General features: G+C 55.6%; 3 protein-coding genes across 3 annotated transcripts in view; all 3 read left to right on the top strand.

Moving 5' to 3' along the window:
- Grin2d (glutamate ionotropic receptor NMDA type subunit 2D) overlaps positions 1-12591 on the top strand; it is a 36057-nt gene extending 23466 nt beyond the window's left edge. Inside the window, exons 11-13 of the mRNA XM_051174125.1 lie at positions 8929-9116; positions 9256-9488; positions 11248-12591. Coding sequence (XP_051030082.1) covers positions 8929-9116; positions 9256-9488; positions 11248-12576 — 1750 coding nt within the window. The 3' untranslated portion in view covers positions 12577-12591. The remainder of the gene's footprint in view (positions 1-8928; positions 9117-9255; positions 9489-11247) is intronic.
- Positions 12592-14291: 1700 nt separating this feature from the next.
- On the top strand, positions 14292-20478 carry Grwd1 (glutamate rich WD repeat containing 1). Its single transcript, XM_051174126.1, has 7 exons — positions 14292-14772; positions 14961-15078; positions 15232-15397; positions 17855-18068; positions 18165-18307; positions 18498-18695; positions 19665-20478. Exons 1-7 carry the CDS (start codon positions 14586-14588, stop codon positions 19980-19982), a joined length of 1344 nt encoding a protein of 447 aa, XP_051030083.1. The 5' UTR covers positions 14292-14585; the 3' UTR covers positions 19983-20478.
- Positions 20479-20806: 328 nt separating this feature from the next.
- Kcnj14 (potassium inwardly rectifying channel subfamily J member 14) lies at positions 20807-27413 on the top strand. The gene is made up of 3 exons (XM_051174127.1): positions 20807-21115; positions 24831-25591; positions 26812-27413. Exons 2-3 carry the CDS (start codon positions 24884-24886, stop codon positions 27406-27408), a joined length of 1305 nt encoding a protein of 434 aa, XP_051030084.1. The 5' UTR covers positions 20807-21115; positions 24831-24883; the 3' UTR covers positions 27409-27413.
- Positions 27414-27640: the final 227 nt, after the last annotated feature.

Here is a 27640-nt window from a genome sequence, read left to right as displayed (position 1 = left end):
CACCAGGCCCAAACCAAGTCTTCCTGTTGTAATGAAAAACATCTGCCTGCCCTCCACTTCTCCCACCGGAAAAGGAGCAGCATTCATCTCGTTTGCTGTATCATTTTGCTATTTAATCTCCTTATCTCTAAATTCCATGTTTGTAAAGCTAACGCGTGATTTTTAATTTCACCATTTTCCATCCACTTTACACAATGGAATATTCATTCTAACATTTAAATGAGCCCAGCCTTTCTCTCTGATTCTAACTGGATTCTGTGTTTCTCTTAGCGCTATGGAAATGCCTCAAATAGTAGTGTGATTGCTTCTTCCCTACGGTTCTTTGTTTCTCCTGGAGTTTCCAATTGTCATTTTTTTCTGTTACTTAATGGCTGAGCATTCTTGTGCTTAACTAATTCAAACTTCCAATTCCCTGTTAACAATCTGAATTTTTTAAAAGATTTATTTATTTTTGTATACAGTGTTTGTGTCTGCCTTCAGGCCAGCAGAGGGAGCCAGATCGCATTATGTTTGGTTGTAAGCCACCATGTGGTTGCTGGGAATTGAACTCAGGACCTCTGGAAGAGCTGTCTTAACCTCTGAGCCATCTCTCCAGACTCTGAATGTTTTCTTATGTTTAGAGGCAACAACCAACTAATTTCATCTTGCAGAAGTTTTCTTGGCCTCTGGCCTGATGGTGTCTGGTACCAAACTGGCTCAATCTGTCTAGTTGTTGTTTCACGAATTCTTGGTGTTGGAGGTTTGGCTCCTTGTCCCTTCTAATCTTCCGGAGAAAAGGCTGAAGAGGTATGTTTTTGGTGGCAGTGTGAATCTAAAAGGTCTATTCTCTCTTTGCACTTGATGGCTAGTCTGGCTGGGTACAGAATTCTGGGATGGCAGTCATTTCTCTTCATATTTTGGAGATAGCTCTCCATTGCATTCTTTTGTGTGTTTTTCTTTTTTTCTCAACCATCTTTATTTTTCCCATTGTGTCACAGAGAACCCAAGATCGTGCAGACCCCTGAGCCTGTGTCTGTGCTGTGGTCTCTCTTTCCTCCTTCTCAGTTAGGTGCAACACGATTTAGTCCGGAACTGGTCTCGCCGCCGGGTCACGCACTTCTGTCTTTATGCTATTTGTTTTCAGAGATTTCTGAATTTTCCTGAATTCTTTCCCTCCCCTTCATTCCCGTGTTTGTTCACTTTCTGAAATGTATTTTTAATTGTTTATTGTTACTATTATTTGAGAGAGAGAGAGAGAGAGAGCAAGAGAGAGCGAGAGAGACTGTATGGAGGCTCTGGTTTGTTTCTTCTGTCAATTAAAGGGTTAAAAGGCAGGAAAGACATGTTATAGAAATCACGGGGAATGTCTGAGAAGCCAGCATATGATACCAGGGTAACCTGGGTTCCTCATTAATGAAATGACGAAGAACAGGCTCAAGCAGAAGCCCGAGAACAATTTAAGAGAGATTGAAAGAAAAACCCCAGCAAAGGCAAACTGCAAATCTCAAAACTGCCCCAGAGAGGAGGAGGAGGATAGACTTAGGTGGGTAGAGGAGAAAGTTTGAAGTTAGCATATTTGGGAGTCATCCACACGGGGCAGGAAGCACAACTTTAGGGAAAGGGGGCAGGGAGAGTTGGGGTAGTGGCACACACCAGCATTTAGGAAGCAAAGGCAGCCAGATCCCTGAGTTCGAGGCCAGGCTGGTCTATAGAGTGAGATCCAGGACAACCAGGACTATACAGAGAAGATCTGACTAGAACAAACAAAAAGAGAGAGGGAGGGAGAGAGAGATGGAGAGAGAGAGCAGGCATGGGGGAAGAGTAAAGAGGTGCAAAGTACTAGGGAAAGCATACTTGGGCTCTGGATAGCATCTCAAAGGAAAACAAATGAAGAGAAGAAATAGGAAGGTATGTTCATCTCAGTAAAAAAAAAAAAGGGGGGGGGGCACAGACTCAGCTCAGCCTGATAGATTCATAGGGACCGCACTGGAGAGACTCTGCTAGGAGATTCATAGGGACCGCACTGGGAGACTCTGATGACAGGAGATTCATAGGGACCGCACTGGAGAGACTCTGATGATAGGAGATTCATAGGGACCGCACTGGAGAGACTCTGATGATAGGAGATTCATAGGGACCGCACTGGACAGACTCTGATGATAGGAGATTCATAGGGACCGCACTGGACAGACTCTGATGATAGGAGATTCATAGGGACCGCACTGGACAGACTCTGATGATAGGAGATTCATAGGGACCGCACTGGAGAGACTCTGGGAGGGAATGGTATCTTGAAGGGAGCCTACCTTTCTAGGGGTGGGTCCCTTTGGTCCTGCTCACCTGAATTAACTCTTTTTAGTTTTTGTTGGTGGTGTTTTTTTTCTTTTGTTTGTTTTGATTTTTGTTTGTTTTTTCTTTTTGTTTTTCAAGACAGGGTTTCTCTGTGTGGCCCTGGCTGTCTAGAACTCAGTCTGTAGACCAGGCTGGTCTTCCGCTCAGAGAGATCCGCCTGCCATATCTCCCGCCCTGAATGAATGCTCGTGTGGCCACAGGGGCATCTCCACCTTTGCACAGATTCCATTTTTTTACGATCGCATATGATGGGAGAGTTACACACACAGGATGTCTCTCCCATCAGTACATGGGTCCCAGGGATGCACACGTGTGGAGGCCTCCTCCCCAATCTCTACGCGGGTCCCAGAGATGGAACTCAGGTTGTCAGGCTTGCATGGCAAGCCTATCCAGAGTCATCTTGTGATCTCCCTTTCTGGCACTTAGACTGACTTGACACGAGTTTCCTATCGTGTCCATTTCTCCCCACACCCCTTTTCTCTCCCCCCCCCCCGCCCCAAGCAGGATGGGGCCCTAGGCAAGAGCTGCATCAGAGAGCATCTGCTGTTACCTTTCCTGTGTCACGTTCCTTCTGCCCCTGACTAAACGTATCTGCTAATATATCTGTCGGCTAGTGTATCTGAGGTGTTGGGGCAAGGGACCGGGGCTCTCATGCATGTGAGGTGAGCTTTGTACCAAAACCCCGGCCAAGTATATTTTTATTTTTCCAAGAACTTATTTCTTTGGTCTTAGAATTGGTTTTGTTGGTAGTGGTTTTGTTTGTTGTTGTTTGTTTTGTTTTGACTTGATCTTTGAGGAGGGTCTCCCTGTTGCATACCAGGCTAGCCTGGAACTTTAGTGACTTTTCTGTCTACACCTTCTCAGTGCTGGGATGGCAGATGTATCCTACCACACCCATTACTTCTGGTCTCAGGATGTTTAGTGTTTCATTAACTCCGCAGTATGGTCTTTTACAGAACCCTACTCATGTCTAAGTTTGCAATATCTTATCTTCCTCTTCCTCTGATGTTAGTAATAGTTCACCGATTCTCCTCCCTCTCCCCATTTATTCTATTATCTTTACTGATGTCAATAAAAGAGACATAGCAAGCCTATGAGTGCATAAGCAGGCTGTTGGCCACCAGCTCTACCCTGGGCTGATTTAGACCTTGTCTGCCAGGGAACTGCCAGTGCCAATGTGCTGGGAGCTCTTTTCTTGGTGTACACACACACACACACACACCACCACCACCACCACCACCACCACCACACTTATTTAATATAGAAAGGAACAAAGGAGAAAAAAATTGAGCAGGGATGGTAGGGTTGATAACCCCTAATGATATGAAAGGGAAAAGGCATCAATGTATCCCTCCCTCCCTCCCACCTCTCATTCTGTCCCTCCCTCCCTCCCTCTCTCCCTCAAGTATTTGTTGAGGTCTTCTTGCACTAGCTAGTGGTGGAACCCTGCCTCCGTGAGCAGATACAGGTCCTATCTAGGGTGTCCAGAGTAGCACTGTCCAGCAGACAGCCATGTGTGGTAGAGTAGCGTATTCCTACAGTGGATGGAAAGTATTAGACTCAGAGTTCAGCAAGACAGAGCCCTTGAAATGTGGTTGCTCTCACTCAAGAGGCAGATTTTTAATTTTCAAGATGCAAGTACAAATCACCGCTCATGGCTGTTAGTCACTACAGTGACCAAGAGAAGATGGTATTATTTTGTTGAGAAAGGGCCTCACTTTGAGCCCTGGCTGGCCTGGAACTCACAGAGATCAGCCTGCCTCTACCTCCCAAGTGCTTGGATTAAAGGTGTGAGCCACCAACACCTGGTGCCCATAGGCCAATTTTATGGGAATTGTGGTTCTTAATTGTGGTTCTCTGGTACCTCTAGCTTGTGTCACGTTAACACGACAACAATAACCAAAAACAAAACAAAAAACAGGAGAATCCTTCATGAAACTTAAAAACCAGCGCAGGGAAACAGATTCCGAGCTGAGTAACATTTTATGCTGTACTGCAGAGGACAAGTGCTTGCAAAATAAAAAGTTTGGGAGACCTATGGAGAGGCCCTCAGTGTTAAATCAGGGGCTCCAGAAATTTCCTTTGGAACAAACACTAGAAGAAAGTCGGGGTTGAGGTGGGTGCTGTTTGGGGAACTTTCCAGAGAGGCAGCCAAGGGTATGAGGGCCGCAGAAGTGTCCCATGGCACAGGGTTGCTGCCTTACAGCCAGTGGGGAACAGGAGAGACCAGGACAAGAGCAAGGAGGCTAGTTAAAACATGGCACATATGTCCACATACGACTACACACTTAGGCAAGCGAGGTGGAAGGCAAATGTTAACCCTCAACATACACCCAAGCAGATGATAGGAGAAATGGCTGGGGGCTTCTGTTTATTCTATTTTAGACAGGGTTGTTGTGTGACAAGACTTTTCCTAGGGACACACAACACTCGTCTACTCACCCCACATAGGGAGCTCACGACAGACAGATCAAAGTATGGATAGCACCAAAGTCCAACCTGGTGAACCAATCAGTTTTACTGGGGTCACTGCAGGGGCATGGGTGAGGGGAGGGGTCACTGCAGGGGCATGGGGGAGGGGAGGGGGTCACTGCAGGGGCATGGGGGAGGGGTGAGGGTCACTGCAGGGGCATGGGGGAGGGGAGGGGGGTCACTGCAGGGGCATGGGTGAGGGGAGGGGTCACTGCAGGGGCATGGGGGAGGGGTTACAGGGGCAGAGATGATTCAAACTGTATCACCAGGGCCCACCCAGCATGGTGACAGCTCACAAAGCTGGGAACCTGGAGCTCACGGCACAGCTGCAGGCAGAGGACAGGTCGGAGGGTCCTTCCCAGGTGCCTCTCCCAGCAGCTCTGATGGTTGCTGCTGCTTCCAGGCAGCTGGCCTGTCTCAGACTTTTCTTCACAGCTTGGCTCTTCTGAGAGGGGCTCTCAGCTTTTATGGACCGCTCTGGCAGGGAGGGCCTAGTGAATCTTGTCAGTTTCTGAGGCATCCTAAAGCTACATTGAGTTGTTCACCTTCTGCTGAAAAAGCGGAGTGTTTCAATCTCTGGGAAAACCGTTACACAAAGGTAACCCTGTGCAGTTTAGGATTGCCTCACACTCACAGCAATCCTCCTGCACCACTTTTTCAAGTGGTGACACAAGTGAGGGGCCCGGACAAAATATGAATTTGTTTTTGCGATGCTGTGGATTGGTTCTGTACATTGCTAGGTGCGTCAGTCACGGCTGTATTGTTGTAAAGTCACACCATGACCTCGGCAACAATATAAAAAAAAGCATTTGATTGGGGGCTTGCAACCTTAGAGCGTTAGTCCATGACCGTCACGATGGGACGCAGACACGCATGGCCACAACAGTAGCTAAGAGTTTACATCCTGATCCACAGGCATCAGGCAGAGAGGGAGGGAGGGAGACAGGGAGGAAGGGAGGGAAGAAGGGAAGGACAGACGGATGGACGGACAGACACTGGACCTGGGCTGGGCTTTTGAAATCTCAAAGGCCATACCCACTTGGCACAAGGACTCTAACATTGAGTCCCGACCCCAGCCAGATCCTCACAGGGGAACCCAGGCAGGCTTCCTACAGACTGAGCTGTATCTCCAGCCCAAGGTTGAATTTAAATAGGGATTTAGGGGAGAGGGCAAGTAGGCATTAGGTCACAGAAAGCTGAACAAGTAACTAAAAGGAATGCTGGAGAAATGCCTCCGCAATTAAGAGCACTCATTGCTCTTGCAGAGGGCCCAGGTTCTATTCCCAGCACCCACATGGAGGCTCACCATCACCTGTAAGTCCAGTTCTCGGGGATCTAGTGCCCTCTTCTGGCCTCTACAGGCACTGCACGTATGTGCTGTATAACTATGCAGACAAAACACTCATACCATAGAACAAAGTCTTAAAGAAACCAAAAGCCAGAGCTGGACTACACATGCAGTTTAGTGATGGAGTTCTTGTTTAGCTTGGGGCTCTTGGTTCCATCAAGACCAAAAAACTAAAAAGCAAATGCTGTTTGACTCCACCTTCTGAAACTTGTCCACTATGTCCATCTGGAAGCTTTGTCTCGTAGCATTTCTCTGAAATACTTGAGTCCATCCCATTCCTCTCCTCCAGGAAGATTCTCTCTCTCTCCCTCTGATGCCGTTCCCAGCCCTCCCATCTCTCCTCTCAGCCCAAGTCCGGAAACAGCAAATTATCTCCACTTAAATGTGGAGAGCAATTCGCTTTCTGCCCTCATGGGCATTTTCCTAAACAAAGAAAAACTAGAGGGAAATTACAATTTGCCCACAAGGCAAAAATGCCTGCTGGCTTGCCCACGTACACACACTCCTAGATGTCAGCTGGGATCCCTGTGCCAGTTAAAGACTGAGAGAAAACTAAGACCGCTTTCCAAAGCGGGACCCTCAATGGACACCCCTAAGGGAAAGGTAATTCTTGGGGCCTGCTAGCCTCTACCTCACCATGCCAAGTTCCTCTTTGCTTTGGCTACCTCGCCTCAACTCCAGGGATCTGCTTGGTCAGTCTCTCCAGCAGAGGTGAATGATTGGGCAGGGTCTGCTCTGTCTTGGAAGTCTAATATAGAAGGGAAGTCTAATATATCAATTGACAGGCTAGGCTCTGTGACATAGCTCAGCGGCTTCCAGTCAAGGTCAAGTATTACTTCCTGAAGGTTTCCTCCTCTCTGTGAGAAGCCTCTAGTCAGTTTTTATGTTGCCTTCCCACAGATCTGTTCCATCCAGTAGTATTTGTTTTAAAAAAAAAAAAAATCAAGTAAATAGGACTGGAGAGATGGCTCAGGGGTTAAGAGCACAGGCTCTTCCAGAAACAACCGTCTGTAATGAGATCTGGCGCCCTCTTCTGGCCTGCAGGCATACATGCAGGCAGAACACTGTATACATTAATAAGTAAATAAATCTTTAAAAAAAAAAATCAAGGAAAATTTCATCATCTCCTCATACTGGCCACATTTCAAGCTGTATGTGGACACTGACTACCATGTCCATGTACAGGGTCCATTTTGTCACGGTAAAATGTTTTTGGACAATGCTAGCCAAAGTGAGGCCCCTCCCTCTTAGAAGTTATCTGGAGTCCAAAAGTGTGACCAAATTTTAACTCTAGTATCTACACTATTTAAAGAATAAACACAGAGGGCAGGCCTGATGGCGTTAACCTGACATCTCAGGTACTCAAGAAGCTGGAGGCAGGAGGATTTGAAACTTAAGGCCAGTCTCAGCAACTCTGCAAGACCCTGAGGTGACAGTTCAATCAACAATCCTCAGAACCATAAAATGCAGAGAGGCTTTCTGGCCGGCCAGTCTCACCTAGGCCAATAAAATGTCTTGCTGGGCATGGAGGCCTTTAATCACAGCACTAAGGAGGCAGAGGCAGGAGGATCTCTGAGTTCCAGGCTCACCTAGTCCACTAGCAAGTTTCAGACCAGCTAGAGGTATACAGTAAGACCTTGTCTCAAAAAAAAAAAAAAAAAAAAAAAAAAAAAAAAGACATGTCTTAAAGGACACCTTGGGTGACAGTGATCCTGAGGATGACACCCAAGGTGTCCTTCAGCCTCCACACACATGTACTTACATACCTGTGCTCGCATGCATTAAAAACAGGAGTGACGTAGGGTCCAGGCTGTAGACCCAGGTTCAATCCCTGGAACTCGGGTGATAGACAGGAAGACCAGCTCTTGCAAGTCGTTCTCCAACCTCTGTGCAATGCCATGCCCCCCCCACAAATAAGTGTAAAGTAATGCACTCAAGAGGCGAGGTTGGTGGCATGGCTCACCAGAGAAAGGCACTTGCTCCCAAGCCTGGTGCCTGAGATCAGTCTCTAGAGTCCACAGGGTGGAAGGGAAGAAATGACCTACAAGTTGTCCTCCGACCAAAAGTGCACCGTGGCACACACACACACACACACACCGTGGCATGCATGCACACACACACACACACACACACACACACACACACACACACCCGTGGCATGCATGCCCACACACACACACACTCTCTCTCTCTAAATGTAAAACAATTGTTAGGGCTGAAGAGATGGGTTAGAGGTCCGGAGCACCTGGCCTCTTAGTGCAGTTTCTCGACCCGTTAGTTGATGTGGATTAGTTGATGTGGACGGACGGCGTGGCTTTGCCTTTGGGCCACCAGCCAGCTCCCACATCATGACGCGGAGACTTATTAGTTCTGAGTGCTTGCCTTAGCTGAGGCATGCTTCCGGCCGGCTCTTCTAAACTAACCCGTTTCTCCTTATCTACCTCCGCCTGCGGGCTTAGCGTCTCTCTCACTTCCCTGTACCCTACTTTGGCTGCTTCTCAGGCCGGGGCGGGCGTCTGCCTGGTTCTTGCTCCAGGTGTGTCCCTTCTCCTCGCTCTCTTCTCCCATTCGTCCTTCTCTTCCGAAGCCCAAATGTCTCCTCCTCCTGGTGGCTCTGCCTGGCGGCCCCACTATCCTTTACCAACGCTGAAAAGGGGCACGAGGAGAGGGCCTGGCTCAAGAGCTGCGCAGTGGCAGGTTAGCGGTGAAAGGATGCCTGGCGGGCCGCGAGGTCACCTGAGCGAGACTGACCCTGCCTTTCCCGTCCCTGTCCTCAGGAAACTGGACGCCTTCATCTACGACGCGGCAGTGCTCAACTACATGGCCCGCAAGGACGAGGGCTGCAAGCTGGTCACCATCGGCTCTGGCAAGGTCTTTGCCACCACTGGCTATGGCATCGCCCTGCACAAGGGCTCCCGCTGGAAGCGGCCCATCGACCTGGCTCTGCTGCAGTTCCTGGGGGACGGTGCGGCTACTCTGGGCAGGAAGTCCTACCCTGGAGACGGGAGGGCTCGCCCTCCATCCTGGGGAGGATGGGCTGGGGCCAGGGCTCTGTAGGAGGAGGAGGGTGTGTTCACAGTAAGTGACTCTGACCCCATCCCCAGATGAGATTGAAATGCTGGAGCGGCTGTGGCTCTCCGGGATCTGCCACAATGACAAAATCGAGGTGATGAGCAGCAAGCTGGACATCGACAACATGGCAGGCGTCTTCTACATGCTCCTCGTGGCCATGGGCCTCTCCTTGCTGGTCTTTGCCTGGGAACATCTGGTGTACTGGCGCCTGCGGCACTGCCTGGGGCCAACCCACCGCATGGATTTCCTGCTGGCCTTCTCCAGGGTAGGAAAGAGGGCCTGGAAGCAAGCCGCGGGGGGGGGGGAGAGGGTGGGCTGGGGGGGTGAGAGGGTGGGCTGGGGGGTGAGAGGGTGGGCTGGGGGGAGAGAGGGTGGGCTGGGGGGAGAGGGTGGGCTGGGGGTGAGGGTGGGCTGGGGGGTGAGGGTGGTCGGGGGGAGAGGGGTGGGCTGGGGGAGAGGGTGGGCTGGGGGGGTGAGGTTGGTCTGGGGTGAGAGGGTGGGCTGGGGGGAGAGGGTGTTCTGGGGGGAGAGGGTGGTCTGGGGGGTGAGGGTGGGCGGGGGGGTGAGGGTGGGCTGGGGTGAGGTTGGTCTGGGGTGAGAGGGTGTTCTGGGGGGTGAGGGTGGTCGGGGGGGGGGTGAGGTTGATCTGGGGTGAGAGGGTGTTCTGGGGGAGAGAGGGTGGTCTGGGGGGGGGGAGGGCGGGCTGGGGGGGTGAGGGTGGGCTGGGGGGAGAGGGTGGGCTGGGGGTGAGGTTGGTCTGGGGTGAGAGGGTGTTCTGGGGGGGGAGAGGGTGGTCTGGGGGTGAGGGCGGGCTGGGGGGGGTGAGGGCGGGCTGGGGGGGGTGAGGGTGGGCTGGGGGGAGAGGGTGGGCTGGGGGGTGAGGTTGGTCTGGGGTGAGAGGGTGTTCTGGGGGGGGGAGAGGGTGGTCTGGGGGTGAGGGCGGGCTGGGGGGTGTGAGGGTGTTCTGGGGGGTGAGGTTGGTCGGGGGGGGGTGAGGTTGATCTGGGGTGAGAGGGTGTTCTGGGGGGTGAGGGTGTTCTGGGGGGGTGAGGTTGATCTGGGGGGTGAGGGTGGGCTGGGGTGAGAGGGTGTTCTGGGGGGGGGAGAGGGTGGTCTGGGGGGTGAGGGTGGGCTGGGGTGAGAGGGTGTTCTGGGGGGGAGAGGGTGGTCTGGGGGGTGAGGGTGGGCTGGGGTGAGAGGGTGTTCTGGGGGGGTGAGGGTGGTCTGGGGTGAGGGTGGGCTGGGGGGTGAGGTTGGTCTGGGGTGAGAGGGTGTTCTGGGGGGGAGAGGGTGGTCTGGGGGTGAGGGTGGGCTGGGGGGAGAGGGTGTTCTGGGGTGAGAGGGTGGGCGGGGGGAGAGGGTGGGGCTGGGGGGTGAGGTTGGTCGGGGGGGGGGGTGAGGTTGATCTGGGGTGAGAGGGTGTTCTGGGGTGGAGAGGGTGGTCTGGGGGTGAGGGTGGGCTGGGGTGAGAGGGTGTTCTGGGGGGGGAGAGGGTGGTCTGGGGGGTGAGGGTGGGCTGGGGTGAGAGGGTGTTCTGGGGGGAGAGGGTGGTCTGGGGGGTGAGGGTGGGCTGGGGTGAGAGGGTGTTCTGGGGGGGGAGAGGGTGGTCTGGGGGGTGAGGGTGGGCTGGGGTGAGAGGGTGTTCTGGGGGGGAGAGGGTGGTCTGGGGGGTGAGGGTGGGCTGGGGTGAGAGGGTGTTCTGGGGGGGTGAGGGTGGTCTGGGGGTGAGGGTGGGCTGGGGGGTGAGGTTGGTCTGGGGGTGAGGGCGGGCTGGGGGGGTGTGAGGGTGTTCTGGGGGGTGAGGGCGGGCTGGGGGGGGTGAGGGCGGGCTGGGGGGGTGTGAGGGTGTTCTGGGGGGTGAGGGTGTTCTGGGGGGTGAGGTTGGTCGGGGGGGGGTGAGGTTGATCTGGGGGGTGAGGTTGATCTGGGCTGGGGGGAGCTGTTAGAGGAAATGCAGGGTGGGCAGGGCCCGGCGCGGGTCGGGCACCCGGCTGACCCACGCCCACCCCTCCCACCCCTCCCAGGGCATGTACAGCTGCTGCAGCGCCGAGGCCGCTCCGCCGCCCGCCAAGCCCCCGCCCCCGCCCCCGCCGCAGCCGCTGCCCAGCCCCGCGTACCCCCCGGCGCGCCCGCCCCCCGGCGCCGCCCCCTTCGCGCCCCGGGAGCGCGCGGCCGCCGACCGCTGGCGCCGGGCCAAGGCCACCGTACCCCCGGGCGGCGCCGCGCTGGCCGACGGCTTCCACCGCTACTACGGTCCCATCGAGCCTCAGGGGCTGGGGCTGGCGCTGGGCGAGGCGCGCGCGGCCCCCAGGGGCGCGGCCGGACGCCCGCTGTCCCCACCCGCCGCGCAGCCCCCGCAGAAGCCACCGCCCTCTTACTTCGCCATCGTGCGCGACCAGGAGGCGGCCGAGCCCCCGGCCGGAGCCTTCCCCGGCTTCCCGTCCCCGCCCGCGCCGCCCGCCGCCGCCGCCGCCGCCGCCGCCGCCGTCGGGCCGCCGCTGTGCCGCCTGGCGTTCGAGGACGAGAGCCCGCCCGCCCCCACGCGCTGGCCGCGTTCCGACCCCGAGAGCCAGCCGCTGCTGGGCGGGGGCGCGGGCGGCCCGGGCGCGGGGGCCCCGACGGCTGCCCCGCCGCGCCGCGCCGCGCCGCCCCCGTGCGCCTACCTGGACGTGGAGCCGTCGCCTTCAGACTCGGAGGACTCGGAAAGCCTGGGCGGGGCGTCGCTCGGCGGCCTGGAGCCCTGGTGGTTCGCCGACTTCCCCTACCCGTATGCCGAGCGCCTCGGGCCCCCGCCCGGCCGCTACTGGTCGGTCGACAAGCTCGGCGGCTGGCGCGCCGGCAGCTGGGACTACTTGCCCCCGCGCGGCGGCCCCGCGTGGCACTGCCGCCACTGCGCCAGCCTGGAGCTGCTGCCGCCGCCGCGCCACCTCAGCTGCTCGCACGACGGCCTGGACGGCGGCTGGTGGGCGCCCCCGCCGCCACCCTGGGCCGCTGGGCCACCGCCCCGGCGCCGGGCACGCTGCGGGTGTCCCCGGCCGCACCCCCGCCGCCCGCGGGCCCCGCACCGCGCGCCCGCCGCCGCGCCGCACCGCCACCGCCACCGGCGCGCGCCGGGCGCCTGGGACGTCCCGCCGCCCGCGCCCACCTCGCGCTCGCTCGAGGACCTGAGCTCCTGCCCGCGGGCGGCCCCCGCGCGCAGGCTCACCGGGCCCTCCCGCCACGCGCGCCGCTGCCCGCACGCCGCGCACTGGGGGCCGCAGCTGCCTCCCGCGCCGCCCCGGAGGCACCGGGGCGGGGACCTGGGCACGCGCAGGGGCTCGGCGCACTTCTCCAGCCTGGAGTCCGAGGTATGACGCGGCTCCCGGGCGGCCCCCGCCGCCCCCTCGGGCAGCGCGGGCCACGGCCCGACGGGGCGCTCCGCAGTGGACAGGACCCGCCTGGGTTGGGAAGGACGGAGACGGACGTGGCCGGACCCCGCCTGGAGCCGCGTCCTGCGCCCCCTTGCACTGGGGGGAGGGGGGAACCAGGAGCCAGAGGGGACCGGGTCGCCCAAATCTCGCCCATCCCGGGAGCACGGGGGCGGGGTTCTTGGAGCCCACCGACTTTTTTTTAAACCCGAAAAGGGCTTTTTAACGTCACCTGGTTTGGCGGGAGATGGGGAGGGGGGTCGCGCCGCGCCCCGCCCCCGCTCTCGGGGCCATGGCCCTCACATCACTGTGCAGCTCCCTGGCCCCCCCCACACACACCTCCCGGGGAGCCTGTTTTTAACCTTTCATTCATCAGGACTCAAAACTGTGAGACGAGAGTGCCAAACTGTGACCCCAGACCTTGGCCCCGCCACACAGAAACCCCTGACCCCAGACTGTGACTTCCAACACCTAAAATGATCATCTGACCCCAGACTGTGCCCCGACCAGACTGTGACCCTTCATGTCAGACCTCGATGACCCCCTCCTCTTACATCCTTGTTGGCTCTGACCTATGACCTGTACTCCACGAGAGTCTTACTGTCTCCCCCCACTTACCTACCAACCCGGAAACCACCAACCACATCTTCAAGTCCAGCCCTTATTTGTGACCCTTCAGTGGTGATCCAGCAGACACTCCACACACGCACCCCCTCGGCCCCCTCTCCAGATCTCAGCAGGGTCTGAGGCTGGGTTGAGAGGCGGGTCTGGGCGCCCACACTTGAGCCCTCCTCCCCGACCCCCACTAATACACTGCAGTGTTTGGAATAAAACCATGTTTTTACGCCTCCTCAGTCCGAGCCTGAGCTCTGTGTCTGTCTCGTAGGCCCCTTCAACTTCTCTGGAGAAAATGGAACCTGAGAAAAGTCCGTGGGGAAGACAGTCAGACAACAGAAACTGGGCTGCTGGTGTAACGGGCCGAGTGTTGTAGCATTCATAAGACCCTGAGTTCAATCCCCACTTCTAGATCACAGGAGATGGGAAAAGCACAGTCAAGGCCCAGGAAGTGGCAAGAGACCCGAGGAGAGAAGGGTGGGGAGGGCCCGGGGAAGAGACACACCCCCAAGAGCAGTGATAATGATGAGGGATGTAAAACTTAGGACCAAGTCTAGTGTCCTGTTCCTAGGGCTACCGGCAAGAATGCTTTGAGTGGTTATCTTATGTAAATGAAGAGAATGGCCAACCCACGTCTTGAATACCCTTAATCTCCCCAGTGAGAATCTATTTCCAACATTTCATTACCCCAATTAACCAAAACTCGGGTGCACACGGGCAGATAAAGAGAATTGACAGTTGCAACAGCGGCCTCGAGAGAGACTTTCTGATTAAGTGCCTGCTGACCAGAGCTGCCATGGGAACGCCTGGTTGGGAAAAGGACTGCCCCTAGAGGATAGATTCAATCTACTAACGTAGACAACATAATGTCCAGCCTAAAGCATTTTTGAAACTATTTAAAGCCATCATAACAAGGAAAGGAGAAGAAACCGGCCGCATGGGTCCTCGGGGAACAGAAACCCAGTCTCTTTGCCAGTAAGTGTTTGTTTGCATACATGAATAACTAAATAAATGAAAAGACAGCCGCGGGAATAAAAGGTGGGAGATGGAGAGGCGCTCGGAATGCAAGGACTCCTGTGGAACTACAACTCCCAGAAGGCCTTGCCACTGCTGAGCGGAAGAACTCCCTAAGGTCACGCGAAAGACACGGTCGCAGCTAATTTGTTTTTTCTCACTGAGCCAGAGCACAGTTACTTGGGGGCGGCCATCTCTCTTCGTGTCACTTATTACTGGTCCTCGGGTTTCCAAGGTAACAGTGCAGCGGGACTGGCCGCAGGCTGCGGGAACCGAAGCCCGGAAGTGACGCTCTTACTTCGCGTCCGGGTCGAGAAGGTTCGAAGATGGCGGCGCGCAAGGGCCGGCGGCTCCCATGTGAAACTGGGGAACCCATGGAGGCTGAATCCGGCGATCCAGGATCCGAGAGCCCGTCGCAGGTCTACCTGCCCGGCAAGGGCCCGCCGCTGGCAGAAGGGGAGGAGCTGGTGATGGACGAGGAGGCCTACGTGCTGTACCACCGTGCGCAGACTGGTAGGCTGAGGCCCGACTCTTGGCTCCAGGGCAATGAAGGGCCTGCCTGGAGCCTGGGGGGCGAGAGGTCTGGAGTCTGAGGGTTGTGATGTTGCCTTGCGGACTGCTGGCCATTGTTGGAGGGGGAGGCCGAGTTCCCAGCGTCTCATTGCCACGCTGCGACCGTACTGTCTTTCCTCCCTCTCTAGGCGCCCCGTGTCTCAGTTTTGACATAGTCCGAGATCACCTGGGCGACAACCGGACAGAACTCCCTCTCACTCTTTTCCTGTGTGCGGGAACGCAGGCTGAGAGCGCCCAGAGCAACAGGTGAGACGCAGTACGTTTTCAAGACATCCTCAGGGACCCAAGTAACTCTTAGCTTCTTCCAGACCTAAAAGTCTGGGTTCCCCTGCGAACCTCCTCTTCAGCCCCCTGGCTCTCCGTGGCACTCAGTTCCTAATCCATCCTTTGCTTCCCCAGACTAATGATGCTTCGGATGCACAATCTCCACGGGACGAGGCCAGCACCCTCAGAGGGCAGTGATGAGGAGGAGGAGGAGGAGGAAGATGAAGAGGATGAAGAGGAGCGGAAACCTCAGCTGGACCTGGCCATGGTTCCCCACTATGGTGGCATCAACCGAGTCCGGGTACTTGCCTTCTCGGGGGCTTGTGCAACATCGTGTACGCACGCCCCTTCCCCCACATTCAGATGTCCCTCGGTGCCTCTTCCTGCCCCTGGATTTTTTCTTTTTTGTTCTTCTGACATAGGCTCACTATGTGTATCCCAGGCTGACTCCAGATTCAGGGTGGGTTTCCTGCCTAGGCTTCTAAAAGTTGAGAGGCGTGAGCCACCACCCAGTTCCCCTCAGCTTTTACAGGGTTACTTGGTAAAAGGGTCTTCTTTTTCCCTTGTGTTAGGAGGGTTAATAGCTGCTGTATACTAGGTATTCCTTTAGACTGCAGTGGGCGTTTGTTTGTCGTTTGTCACCCACTTTCCCCTTAGGCAAAATGATGACAATTATAAAGCTGGCAAGATGGGGCTGCTGTAAGAGCTGAAACCTCGCCTGGCGCACGCCTTTAACCCCAGCCCTTGGGTGGCAGACACAGGCAGATCTTTGTGAGTTCGAGGACAGCCTGGTCTACAGAGTTCCAGGACAGGCTCCAAAGCGACAGAGAAACCCTGTCTGGAAAAACCAAACCAAAACAACAACAAGAACCCCACACAGGCTGCAATGTGACATGTAAGGGTGTCACTTAGTGGTTGCTTAGGAACTGAGGCAGAAGGATCAAAAGCCAGCCTGCGCTACCGAATGCATTCAAAGGTGACTCGGTGTTAGAGCGCTCACCTCAAGTGCGTAAGGTACCAGGTTCAATGAATTCAATGAATAAAGCATCTTCTTCGGATGGGGTAGATGAGCAAATAAAAGGAGATGATGTACAAAGAGCACTTAAACCAAACCCTGACCCACAACTGGGCCTGTGCATTTCCGTTGTCACTGCTGTGCCTCGGATGCTGTCCTAATCCCAGAAGATTTAGCCTGTAGACAGAAAGCTCTGAATGTGTGAACTTTACATACTAGTGAGGAAGGGAACAGAAGGAACTTGTGAGTATTATTTTATTATAAGATGCTTTAAGTGTGGTGGAGACAAATCGAAAGTAGGGTAAGGGTGGAGTTGCTTGTGTAAATGGTGCGGTTTGAGGAGGATTTGTTAAGCAGTTGCTCTTGGTATAGAGACCCACAGCGAGTTCTGAAGTTTCTAGGAGAACTAGAGAGACCAGTGTCTGTGGAGCAGGATGGACAACGGCAGTGACCACAGGGGTGGGGGATGAGCACTCAGAAGACCGTTGTTCCGGACAGGAGAAGGACTTGGGCTTCTCCCTAGGGAGAAATTGGGAACTAGTAGAAGATGGAAAGTAGAGGAAAGCTCAGTTCTGAGCTTCTGTGTGACAATTGGCTGATTCTGTAAGGTACAGCTAACTCATGGGAAGGATGGCGTCGGCAGAGGCATGTGTGACACAGTACAGATGATTAGAAAGATTAGAAGGGCACTTCATACAGGTGTGAGTGTGAGGGACACACAGTCAGACCTGGGTGTCTGGCAGCCTTTGGGCCCAGGGTGAATGGCTTCGTTAAGGATACTGTTGTAAGGAGGGAACACCATGACCAAAAACAACTTGGACGGGAAAGGGTTTATTTGACTCACACTTCTATATTGCTGTCCATTACTGAAGGAAGTCGGGACAGGAATTCAAGCAGAGCGGGAACCTGAAGGCAGGAGCTGATGCAGAAGCCATGGAAAGGTGCTTAGTGGCTTGCTCAGTCTGCTTCCTTGCTTTCTTTTGTTGTTGTTTGTTTTGTTTAAGACCGTTGAGACATGTTTTCTTTTGTTTGGTTGGTTGGTTGGTTGTTTTTTTTTTTTTTTTTTTCTCGAGACAGGGTTTCTCTGTGGCTTTGGAGTCTGTCCTGGAACTTGCTCTGTAGACCAGGCTGGCCTCGAACTCACAGAGATCAGCCTGCCTCTGCCTCTGCCTCCTGAGTGCTGGGATTAAAGGTGTGCGCCACGCCTGCTTGGCCAGCCTGCTTTCTTACAGAGCCCAGGACCATCTCTCCAGGGTTGGCACCACCCACATCAGTCACTACTTACAGAAATGCCCTAGTGCCCGAGACCCCATCTTATTGAGAGAACTGAGGCATTCCCTCAGTCGAAGCTCCCTTCTCTCAGATTGCTCTAGGGCATGTCAAGCTGGCATGAAGTAGCCAGCACAGTGGGGAACGCCAGAGAAGTGCGCTGCCTATGTGACAGAGCACTGAGTGTGGAGGTGAGGGGCCGTGTGGCCCAGGCCCCGGAACCCTCAGCACACTGCTTCAGATGCTCCAGAGCACCAGGCGGCGCTTAGAGCTGCAGCCCCACTCCTAACTTCCGCTCCCAGCGCCAGGCGGTGGCCCGGTCATTACCTGGTCCTGGAGGTTGCAGTTTGCTTCTCACAAAGCTGTTTGGGAATTGTAGTTTTCTATAGACATGCAGAGGTTATGGTTCTGGGGGGGGGGGGTCTTTGTCCAACTTTAGGTGTCTTCTCTCTGTTTTGTGTGCCCCTCTGGCAGGTATCCTGGCTAGGGGAGGAGCCTGTGGCTGGAGTATGGTCAGAGAAGGGCCAGGTGGAGGTGTTTGCACTGAGGCGGCTCCTACAGGTGGTAGATGACCCCCAGGCCCTGGCCATTTTCCTCCGAGATGAGCAGGCCCGTGTGAAGCCCATCTTCTCCTTTGCTGGCCACATGGGTGAGGGCTTTGCTCTTGACTGGTCCCCTCGAGTGCCTGGTAAGTTTGTCATGGTTCAGGGAGGGTGGGCAGTAGGGCTCCTACAAAGGCAGGAAGGTGGCCAGGTGGGTAAGGTGGCTTCCTAACCCTTACCAGGCCGCTTGGTGACTGGCGACTGTCAGAAGAATGTCCACCTCTGGACACCCACAGACGGCGGCTCCTGGCATGTGGACCAGAGGCCATTTGTGGGCCACACACGTTCTGTGGAGGATCTGCAGTGGTCACCAACTGAAGACACGGTGAGGAAAGTCCGGAGGCGTGGGCATGTGGGTCTGACGGGGGCAGGCTAGGAACCTGAACCCTTGGCTTGGGAGAGGAGGGGCCCAAGCTGGGGCCCGACTGAGACAAGGGACCGTGAGTGACGGTGAAGCAGTCTTTGGGTGAGTGTGGAGACCGTCTTCCCGCTCAGACTTGTCTCTCCCTACTCAGGTGTTCGCCTCCTGCTCGGCGGATGCCTCCATCCGCATCTGGGACATCCGAGCAGCCCCAGGCAAGGCCTGCATGCTCACCACAGCCACTGCCCACGATGGGGATGTCAATGTCATCAGCTGGAGCCGCAGGGAACCCTTCCTGCTCAGCGGTGGGGATGATGGAGCCCTCAAAGTCTGGGACTTACGACAGTTCAAGGTATCTTCCCAGCTGGGCCGGTAAGGGCTGGGGAAGCTCCTGGGAATTAAATCCTGTGAGGAGGCAGGAACAGCAGGAGGTGGGCATGAGCCTGTCCCTCCCCAGCTTCCGTTTCTATAACTGTGCACCACCCATCATCTTCCTTTCACACTTGCCCCTGCCTGCTTTCCCCCCGTGTCTGTGAGGGGGTGGGTACCCAGCTGGGCAGCACAGAGACTGTGGCTCTACTTTGGCTCTACAGTGTGGCAGAAGTACAGCTGGCTACGAAGCCCATGGTGTTGGGCTGCTGGGGATCGTAGTCTGTTTTAGTGGACTGTACAGCATCAGCTGGGAATTTGAGCCCCATTCATTTCTTTCAGGAAAGGAAACTGAGGCACAGAATAGGAGCAGAGGTGACGTCATAACTAAGAGTTGCCCGCAGAGCTGAGCAGGCGGAAGAGGCACTCCCAGGCTCTAGCGGAAGCCAGGACCTCTCCTGGCTCCGTGCCTTCCTTCCCTGCGTAGTGATGCCTCAGCCTCTTTGCCCAGTTTAATCAGTCCTATAGAATCATCCCTGGGGAAGCTTCCAGAGGGAGGCGCAGCCCTCTACGCCAAATGGCCCCAGGGACTTCTAACACAAGTGCTGTAGTATTGGGCACCTTAAGCATCAGAGCCGTTTCTGTTCTGTTAAGGTCTCAGCCTTAAAGGACAGCCAAGAATGTGCTGGAAGGACTACCTCTCTGCTCTTTCTATAGGAAAGGGATACTGAGGCTTGCTCGGGGACACTCGGGGGCAGGCTCCTGCCTGTCACCTCGTTAGGAGGCTTATTTGCAGGTGTAAGCACAGCTCCCAGCAGCCCGTGGACCTTTCCCTGGGCTTCGTCCCTGGGCTCTGGCTTGGTGTGGGTGTGAGGGAGGGCCCCTGGCTGGACTCTGCCTGAGTACCAAGTCCTCACACTGAAACCTGGTTCCTGCCTGCGCTCTCTCATAGTCTGGCTCTCCTGTGGCCACCTTCAAGCAGCACATGGCCCCTGTGACCTCTGTCGAGTGGCATCCTCAGGACAGTGGGGTCTTTGCAGCCTCGGGCGCTGACAACCAGATCACACAGTGGGACCTGGCAGTGGAACGGGACCCAGAGGCGGGCGAGGCAGAAGCAGACCCCGGGCTGGCAGCACTTCCCCAGCAGCTGCTGTTCGTACACCAAGGGGAGACTGACCTGAAGGAGCTGCACTGGCACCCACAATGCCCTGGGGTTCTCATCAGCACCGCCCTGTCCGGCTTCACCGTCTTCCGCACCATCAGCGTCTAAGGTGGCACAGGCCTTGGCTCTTCCCTTCGTGGGAACTGGCTCTGTTAACTCGGTGGGGGTCATCAAGTCTGCAGACTGCACCCCAGAAAGACAGGCTTGTTCATCTGGCACCAACAGAAGAAACGGATTCTACTGAGCTGGGGTCTGGATGGGAATTGACCCTTGGCCCACACACCTACACCAAAGACGGTGGCCTGTCTAGTTATGGCGTCAGTGTGAGGCTTCTGTCAGCGTTCACTCCGGCCTTGACCCTAGATCTCTGACCCGGGACACGGTTCTGGCTGTTGATGGACTCCAGGGACGTTTTCGGTGTGTCATGCTGAGACAACCCTGGGTCTGGGTCTGGGCGGTGAAACTTAGTTCTTTGCTTTCTGGCCAGCTGGGTCTGGCTGGGGTCCAGGTTGGGAACTGTGGCTTGCCCTCACTGTGTTCGCCACTTTTGTACTGGGGAAGGGTCTGGGGCTTCTCCTGCAGTAAAGGACAAGGCCCCAAACACGTGAGATGCCAGTCCTTTGAGCTTCCCGGGGACACAGCTAAAGGAAGTAAGGAGGAATTTGGAATAGAGCTATCTCCTTCCTGCATGGGACTCTGTCACCTGTGTGGGTGGCCTCTTCCTTTCTGTCTGGCTCAGCCTTTTCTAAAGCTTACTCCATTTGGAGCTGGCTCTGAGTCAGTGACTGGGTGTCTCTTTCTGGACCACCAAGTTTATTAAGGCATCAATCGCCCTAGGGCAATGGGAGCCCACACTTTTACCCCTCTATTTAATTTTCTCAGTATTCCCTTCTACGTCCGCTAAGCTGTGGTGCCCTTCCCATGGCTCCGTATCCCTGACCCCCAATGTCCCTCCCTGCCTCCCAGCCATTTTCTGCACTGTCCTCTCCAGTCTGCCTGGGCCGCAGCCCAGTGCCCTGCCTGGCCAGCCTCCCTGGCTCCCCCTCTGCAGTGCTGAGCCGGCTCCGCCCCTTCCCCCCTCTGGTCAGGCCCTGATCCGCTGTAGCTCAGAGGTTCAGTGCCCCGGCTCAGGCCCCAGGGGCCGAGGACAGACCTGAACACATGAGCACCCACAGAGGCCCCTCTCCAGCCTGGGCAGAGGGACCCCCAGTGCAGGGCATGGGGGTGGGCGGCCCCCCCAGGTAAGTGCAGACATGAACCAACCCACCTCATCCTCTGCCTCCAACACCTTCCCTGATGTTCCAGCCAGTGCCCCCCCCCCCCCCAGTGCTCCCAGTTCTTGGCTCCAGTTCTGGTGGATGCTGACAGAGAGTTTCTCACTACCCCATTCTCCCTTTGGGAGGCAGCCCCTTACTCTTCCTGTCTCCATAGGGCATGCGGTTCATTTCTCTTATAATTCTTACTCAGCCTCTGTCTGCCTCTGTGTGTCTGTCTGCCTGTGTGTCTGTCTGCCTCTCTGTGTGTCTGTCTGCCTCTGTGTGTGTCTCTCTGTGTGTCTGTCTCTCTCTCTCTGTGTCTGTCTGCCTGTGTGTCTGTCTGCCTCTGTGTGTGTGTCTCTCTCTCTGTGTGTGTGTGTCTGTCTGCCTCTGTGTGTGTGTGTCTGTCTGCCTCTGTGTGTGTCTCTCTCTGTGTGTCTGTGTCTGTCTGTCTGTCTGTCTCTCTGTGTGTGTGTGTGTTTGTGTGGGGTCTCCGTCCCTCCAGCTCACACCACTGTGACTCCTGGTTCCCTCTCTGGTTCTCTGTCCCCCCCCCCCATGTCTTTCTCTGAGTTAGTCTTTTGTCCTTTTTCTCTCCCTCCCTCTCCGGGCCTCTTTCCCCTCCCTAGGTCTCTTCTCTGAGTCCGCATCTGCCCCCGCCCCCCTTTACATCTCTGTCCCCCAGCTCACTACGGTGACCTCTCTGTTTCTCTGGGTCTCTGTCCCTCTCTCCATGTCTCTGTTTCTCTGAGTCAGCCTCTTGTCACTCTCTCTCTTTCTGGGTCTCTCTTCCCCCCAGTCCATGCCATTGTGACTTTGCATCTTCTTTGGGCCTGGTGACCCCAGCATGGCTGGGTTGTCTGGCTGCCTTGGAGACCAGGAGTTCCTGTCTCTGCTTGGTCAGTGGCCTTTGGGGCTCCATCGCCACCCTCTGTCCTCATTTCTTGGCAGGGGCAGGGGCAGGGCCGCCACCTTGTGTGAATGGGAGGGGCGGGGTTTCTGGCTTCAGATTATATAGTGACTTTGACGTGAAGTTGAAGAACCCTAAGCCCTGTCTCTCCTTTATATGGAAACATTAAGCTGCTCTTGTGGGTCAGGTGGAAGGGGGTGGGGCGTGGGATGCAGGCAACTCCTTGTCCTGTACAAGTCTATTTCAGGGCAGAGCAGTGGCAGAGTTGGGGTCACACAGGTTTGGGACCCAAGCCAAGCTTCCCATCCTAGCATAGGAGCCCCAGATTTGCCATGGAGTGAAACCCTTGGCCCCTGGCTCCCTGAACAATCCATCAGGTGAACCCTGGGGGGTGGTAGGTACCATGACAGCTGCAGGGCCTCCATATTGGCCTGTCAAGCTGCCCGCACTCAGGCAGCTGTGGTCATCACTGGGGCTCAGCACCCAAGGCCTCATCGTATCTGAGCTTGCCACCTTTCTCCCCAGCTAAGGGACTTGAGGTTGGCTGATTCCACCTCCCTCTCCCCCTGGTCAGCTCTTAGAAACTATTGAAAGTAGGAACCCTGCCACAGAGGCGGCTCATGACACTCACTGCTTTGCACACCCCAACTGTAAACCTACTCTTGGGAGCCTGGCCTGCTTCCTGTTCCGAGAATGACCTTCCCCCTTCGGGGCTGCTGTGCTGACTCAATCCAGCTCCATCCACGTAGCCCTGAGCCTCAGGCTTGAACCTGTCAGGTGGGAGAGGGAGACCAAGAAGGGGTGCATGACACTCTTGGACATAGTGCCTAACTTCACAGCCTTCTTACTTGGAGCACGCAGGTCTTTCCACCAAAGCCAACAAGGTCCCATAGAGTCCAGTCTAGTGTGCTTCCAGAGTGTGCAAAGCCAAAGCCTGAACTGTAACGCTTGGACCAGATCAGCTCAGTAGTAGCTGGAGGCAAGGTTGGAGGCCCAGACCTGTGCACTCTGAGCTGGGGCTGGGGCGGGTTGATGAACCACCCACTGTATGCAGTCAGAACCCATAAGTGTCCAGGTCGGCAGTCAGCTTACAGCTGCTCGGGGACTCCAGATACCCTGGATACCCTGGTCAGGGATATTGACCTCCATCCCTCAAATGAGCAGATCAAGACTCTAAAAACGGAATCCTAGGTTACAGTCTAGTCCAGATGAGGTCTTGAGTTTTTGTTTTGTTTTTTCTTGACGGTCTTGCTATGTAGGCTGGCCTGGAACTCACAGAGAGCCACCTTCCTATATGATGAGCGGCAGGGTTTGGGTCTTCCTTACTGAGGTGACTGAGGCCCAGTAGCAGTGGCCTCAGATCAGACAGTCAGGGCTGAACTTGCTCATTAGGAGCCTCATTTGAGAATCATGCACCCATCCGTGTATATGATGTCTTGTTAAAGGAGTGCTGGGATTCCCAGTTAAGCAACTATCACTAATAGTGTTAGAACATTTTTTATAACTCTAGAAAGAAACCCTATATCCTTTCCCAACCTACCCCTTTTCTCAGATGGACTAACCCCCGCATACTGCCCGTGTGTTACCTGCATAGCTGAGTGGAGTGGATCAGGCCTGTGATCCTTGTACCCATGTGGAAACTTTGTCTCAAAAAGAAACATCTCCAGATTCTAATACAGAACACCGCAAAGCTTTGTTATACTGAAGTGTAACAGGTCTGCCATGTTCAGTATAGAGATCACAGCTTTCAGTCTGATTTGGCTGAGTTCAGTGGGTACAGATGATGGAAATACAGGGAACTGAATAATGACGAATTGGCTGTTCCCACTTAAAATGTTTTTGAGGTACGACCATGCCTGACCCAGCCCGTGTTCCCACCTACTCCAAGGACTGAGATGCAAAGATCTCTATTTTTGGTGAGGGCAGTTGGTTTTTCCAGACAGGGTTTCTCAGTGTTAACAGCTCTAGCTGTCCTGAAACTTCCTCTGTAGACCAGGCTGGCCTTCATCTCACAGAGATCCACCTGCCTCTGCCTCCTGAGTGCTGGGGTTAGAGACATGCACCACCACAGCCCAGCTGTAAGGAGAGGTGGTTCATATTGGTTGACATTTGTCCCTCATTTCATTTTTCTGCCAGCTAGAATCCTTGTTACCTATCTGAGTCAGGGCCTTCCAGAGCTCAGGCAGGGCTGAAATTCTCCATGCTTCTACAGCAGCCTCTTGAGTACTGGAATTGCTGTATGTACCCCACACCATGTCACATCTGGGGCTAATTTTTCTCCTGATGCTTAGTTTTGGTAATCACCAACAAGGACTCAGGTGCTAAAGTGCTAGCATTCAAAGCTTGAGTAGCTATGGCCTTAAGCATGTCATATATAAAATAATATGGTTTATTTTATAACTGTTCTTGGTGCTCGGGGCATGGCTCAGAGGTAGAGCACTTGACTACCTCTGCCAGTAAGGGGCTAGGAACATGCATGGCCCAATGGTGGAGCACTGCTGAGTATTCAGGAGTCCGTCCGTGTTCCACGCCTGTGCCCTCTCAAAAACAGAAAACACGAATGCGTAAGTTCATATACGATGCTCACAGAAGTCAGCCACCAATTTGGCGTTTTTCCTAACAGCGTTACACTGCCTAGAAACTCTCCAATACACTTGCAGCTATACACAAGTTTCATATAGCAGGATATTGGCCCACCCTTTGTTAGACGAGGGTGCACAGCAGTGTCATGGCCGGTGGGCCTGGGTTCCCGGTACCCCTAATGTTCATGCCCATCTTTTGTTCCTACAGGTTTGGGGCGCCCGCCCCCCGCTAGGCCAAGTAGAGGGGGGTCTCCCCGCTCAATGGGCCTGGCCAGGGCCCTGCGCCGCCTGAGCGGCGCGCTGGAGTCAGGCGACAACCGAGCTGGCGATGAGGAGGAGGCGGGGGCCGGGCTGTGCCGCAATGGGTGGGCGCCCGGGCCGGTGGTTGGGAGCCGGCGCCGCGGGCGCTTCGTCAAAAAAGATGGGCACTGCAATGTGCGCTTCGTGAATCTGGGTGGCCAGGGCGCGCGCTACCTGAGTGACCTGTTCACTACATGTGTGGACGTGCGCTGGCGCTGGATGTGCCTGCTCTTCTCCTGCTCCTTCCTCGCCTCCTGGCTGCTCTTCGGCCTGACCTTCTGGCTCATCGCCTCGCTGCACGGCGACCTGGCCGCCCCGCCGCCCCCCGCCCCCTGTTTCTCACAGGTGGCCAGCTTCCTGGCCGCCTTCCTCTTCGCGCTGGAGACACAGACGTCCATAGGCTACGGAGTGCGCAGCGTCACCGAGGAGTGTCCAGCCGCTGTGGCCGCCGTGGTGCTGCAGTGCATCGCAGGCTGTGTGCTCGACGCCTTCGTCGTGGGGGCAGTCATGGCCAAGATGGCCAAGCCCAAGAAACGCAACGAGACACTGGTCTTCAGCGAAAACGCAGTGGTGGCTCTGCGAGACCGCCGTCTCTGCCTCATGTGGCGGGTGGGCAACCTGCGCCGCAGCCATCTGGTGGAGGCTCACGTCCGGGCCCAGCTGCTGCAGGTGAGGGGTGCGCGTGCGCGTGTATTTAGGGGAGGATCAGTTGCAGGTTGTGGGAAGACGCGAGGCGTGCCGTCCTCAGCACCTTGAATAGAGGACTGTTGGCCTGCGGGGGAGGTAGACCAGGAAGCAAGTGCCTGGAAACCCAGGCTTGAGGGAGTAGATAGAACACCTGAGAGCTGGCCTGGAGGCTGCCTGATAAGAGTTTACTGAGGGCTCTAGACTTGAGCAACCACACCTGCCCTCAATCGTTTCTTCTGGTAGCTTCCACCAGCCGGAAAGCAGGGAAGTCCCTGTGCGGCAGCCTGACATGAGTTTACTAGGTATGGGGGACTCAGGCCTTCCTTGCCACTGTCTAGGGCACAGTACCAGGAGAAAGGAAAACGGAACAGCTTAGGGCTTAAGTCTCAGGCTCTCCTACCAGCCTCTTACCCAATTAGTCCTGGGGGACCAGTCCACTGAGGACATTCTCACCAGCCCCTGGGGTAGAAGCCTCCTCCCAGCCCTGCCCTAGGAGCCTGAATACTCCTGGACTTGGGGACCACATTGCTCACGCATCTGCGCTCCCGACAAAATGTTAAGCATTGGCCCAGTCAGTGGAGGCTGCACTCGAGGCCAGAAGAGGGGGTGGGTGGCTGTGGGACGTACAGCTCCCAGAAGCCTCTGGGCCACAGAGAACAAATCCCCATCATGCTTGAGCTCCTCCTAGCTCTTTGAAACACCAAGAAGTGACCCAAGGGAGACTTCTGCCAGAGGTATGTGGGGAAGTAACACAGCCTGGAAGACAGTCGTAGAACAATAAGTAGGAGACAAAACTCCCCGTATCTAGTTTACACACCCACCTCAGTGGGCTCGTACCCGTACTCAGTGGGGCGGAGAGTGGAATAGTTCCTGTTGGAGCCAGCTCTGTCCCCCTGTCCCCTCTCTGGGTCCCTGTCTCTCCGTCTCTATCCCTCTCTCTCCCCAGGCCTCTCTCTCACTGTCTCCCCTTGCTCCTGCCCCCCATCTGTGTCTCTCTAGGTCTGACTCTGTCCCCTCATCTGGAGCCTGTGCCCTTTTCCTTGGAGTCCCAGTCTCTGTCCCTCCCTCCCAGTCTCTGTCTCTGGATCCTTGTTCTCCAGTGCCTCACCTCCCTGGCCCGCCCCTCTTGCTTTCTATCTTTATTCCTCTGTCGCTGTAATACTTGCTCACCTCCCTGGCCCGCCCCTCTTGCTTCTGCACAGCCCCGTGTGACCCCAGAGGGTGAGTACATCCCACTGGACCACCAGGATGTGGATGTTGGCTTCGACGGAGGCACGGATCGCATCTTCCTCGTATCCCCCATTACCATTGTGCACGAGATTGACTCAGCCAGTCCGCTGTATGAGCTGGGGAGGGCAGAGCTGGCCCGGGCTGACTTTGAGCTGGTGGTTATTCTTGAAGGCATGGTTGAGGCCACAGCTATGACTACACAGTGCCGCTCATCTTACCTCCCGGGTGAGCTGCTCTGGGGCCATCGCTTCGAGCCAGTCCTCTTCCAGCGGGGCTCCCAGTATGAGGTTGATTATCGCCACTTCCATCGAACATATGAGGTCCCAGGGACACCAGTCTGCAGTGCCAAGGAGCTGGATGAACGGGCAGAACGGGCTTCCCACAGCCCTAAGTCGAGTTTTCCCGGCTCCCTCGCTGCATTTTGTTATGAGAATGAACTTGCTCTGAGCTGCTGCCAGGAAGAAGAGGAAGATGAGGATGGTAAGGAGGGGACTTCGGCAGAAACCCCAGATAGGGCTGCCAGCCCCCAAGCTGTTACACCAACTCTGGCACTGACCCTGCCTCCATGACGCAGCAGAGGTCCCCATTGGGCTCCCCTTTCCAAAGGTGACAGGGATGGAGACCTCCAGCCTCTGTTGGGAGTAAGCAGGGTTTCTAAGGACCAGTGGCCTGCTGGGGTAACCATTAACCATGAGGCTGTCTACCACACATAATACCGGACCTTCATCTCTCTGCTCCATCCTCACTCTCAAGACCCCTGTGAGCTGGATTCCTGAGTGTTACTAGAGCTCAGGGATACAG

Source organism: Phodopus roborovskii, unplaced genomic scaffold, assembly GCF_943737965.1.
Source record: "Phodopus roborovskii unplaced genomic scaffold, PHOROB, whole genome shotgun sequence".
NCBI lineage: Eukaryota > Metazoa > Chordata > Mammalia > Rodentia > Cricetidae > Phodopus > Phodopus roborovskii.
This window is presented reverse-complemented; position numbering and strand designations above follow the sequence as displayed.

Bases quoted from the DNA above. Each gene is read 5' to 3' on its own strand.
- Kcnj14 (XM_051174127.1), top strand. From the start codon at position 24,884: ATGGGCCTGGCCAGGGCCCTGCGCCGCCTGAGCGGCGCGCTGGAGTCA. The intron at 25,592-26,811 runs GTGAGGGGTGCG...GCTTCTGCACAG, and splicing joins TCCGGGCCCAGCTGCTGCAG to CCCCGTGTGACCCCAGAGGG.
- Grwd1 (XM_051174126.1), top strand. From the start codon at position 14,586: ATGGCGGCGCGCAAGGGCCGGCGGCTCCCATGTGAAACTGGGGAACCC. The intron at 15,398-17,854 runs GTACTTGCCTTC...CCCCTCTGGCAG, and splicing joins GTGGCATCAACCGAGTCCGG to GTATCCTGGCTAGGGGAGGA. The intron at 18,696-19,664 runs GTATCTTCCCAG...GCTCTCTCATAG, and splicing joins GGGACTTACGACAGTTCAAG to TCTGGCTCTCCTGTGGCCAC.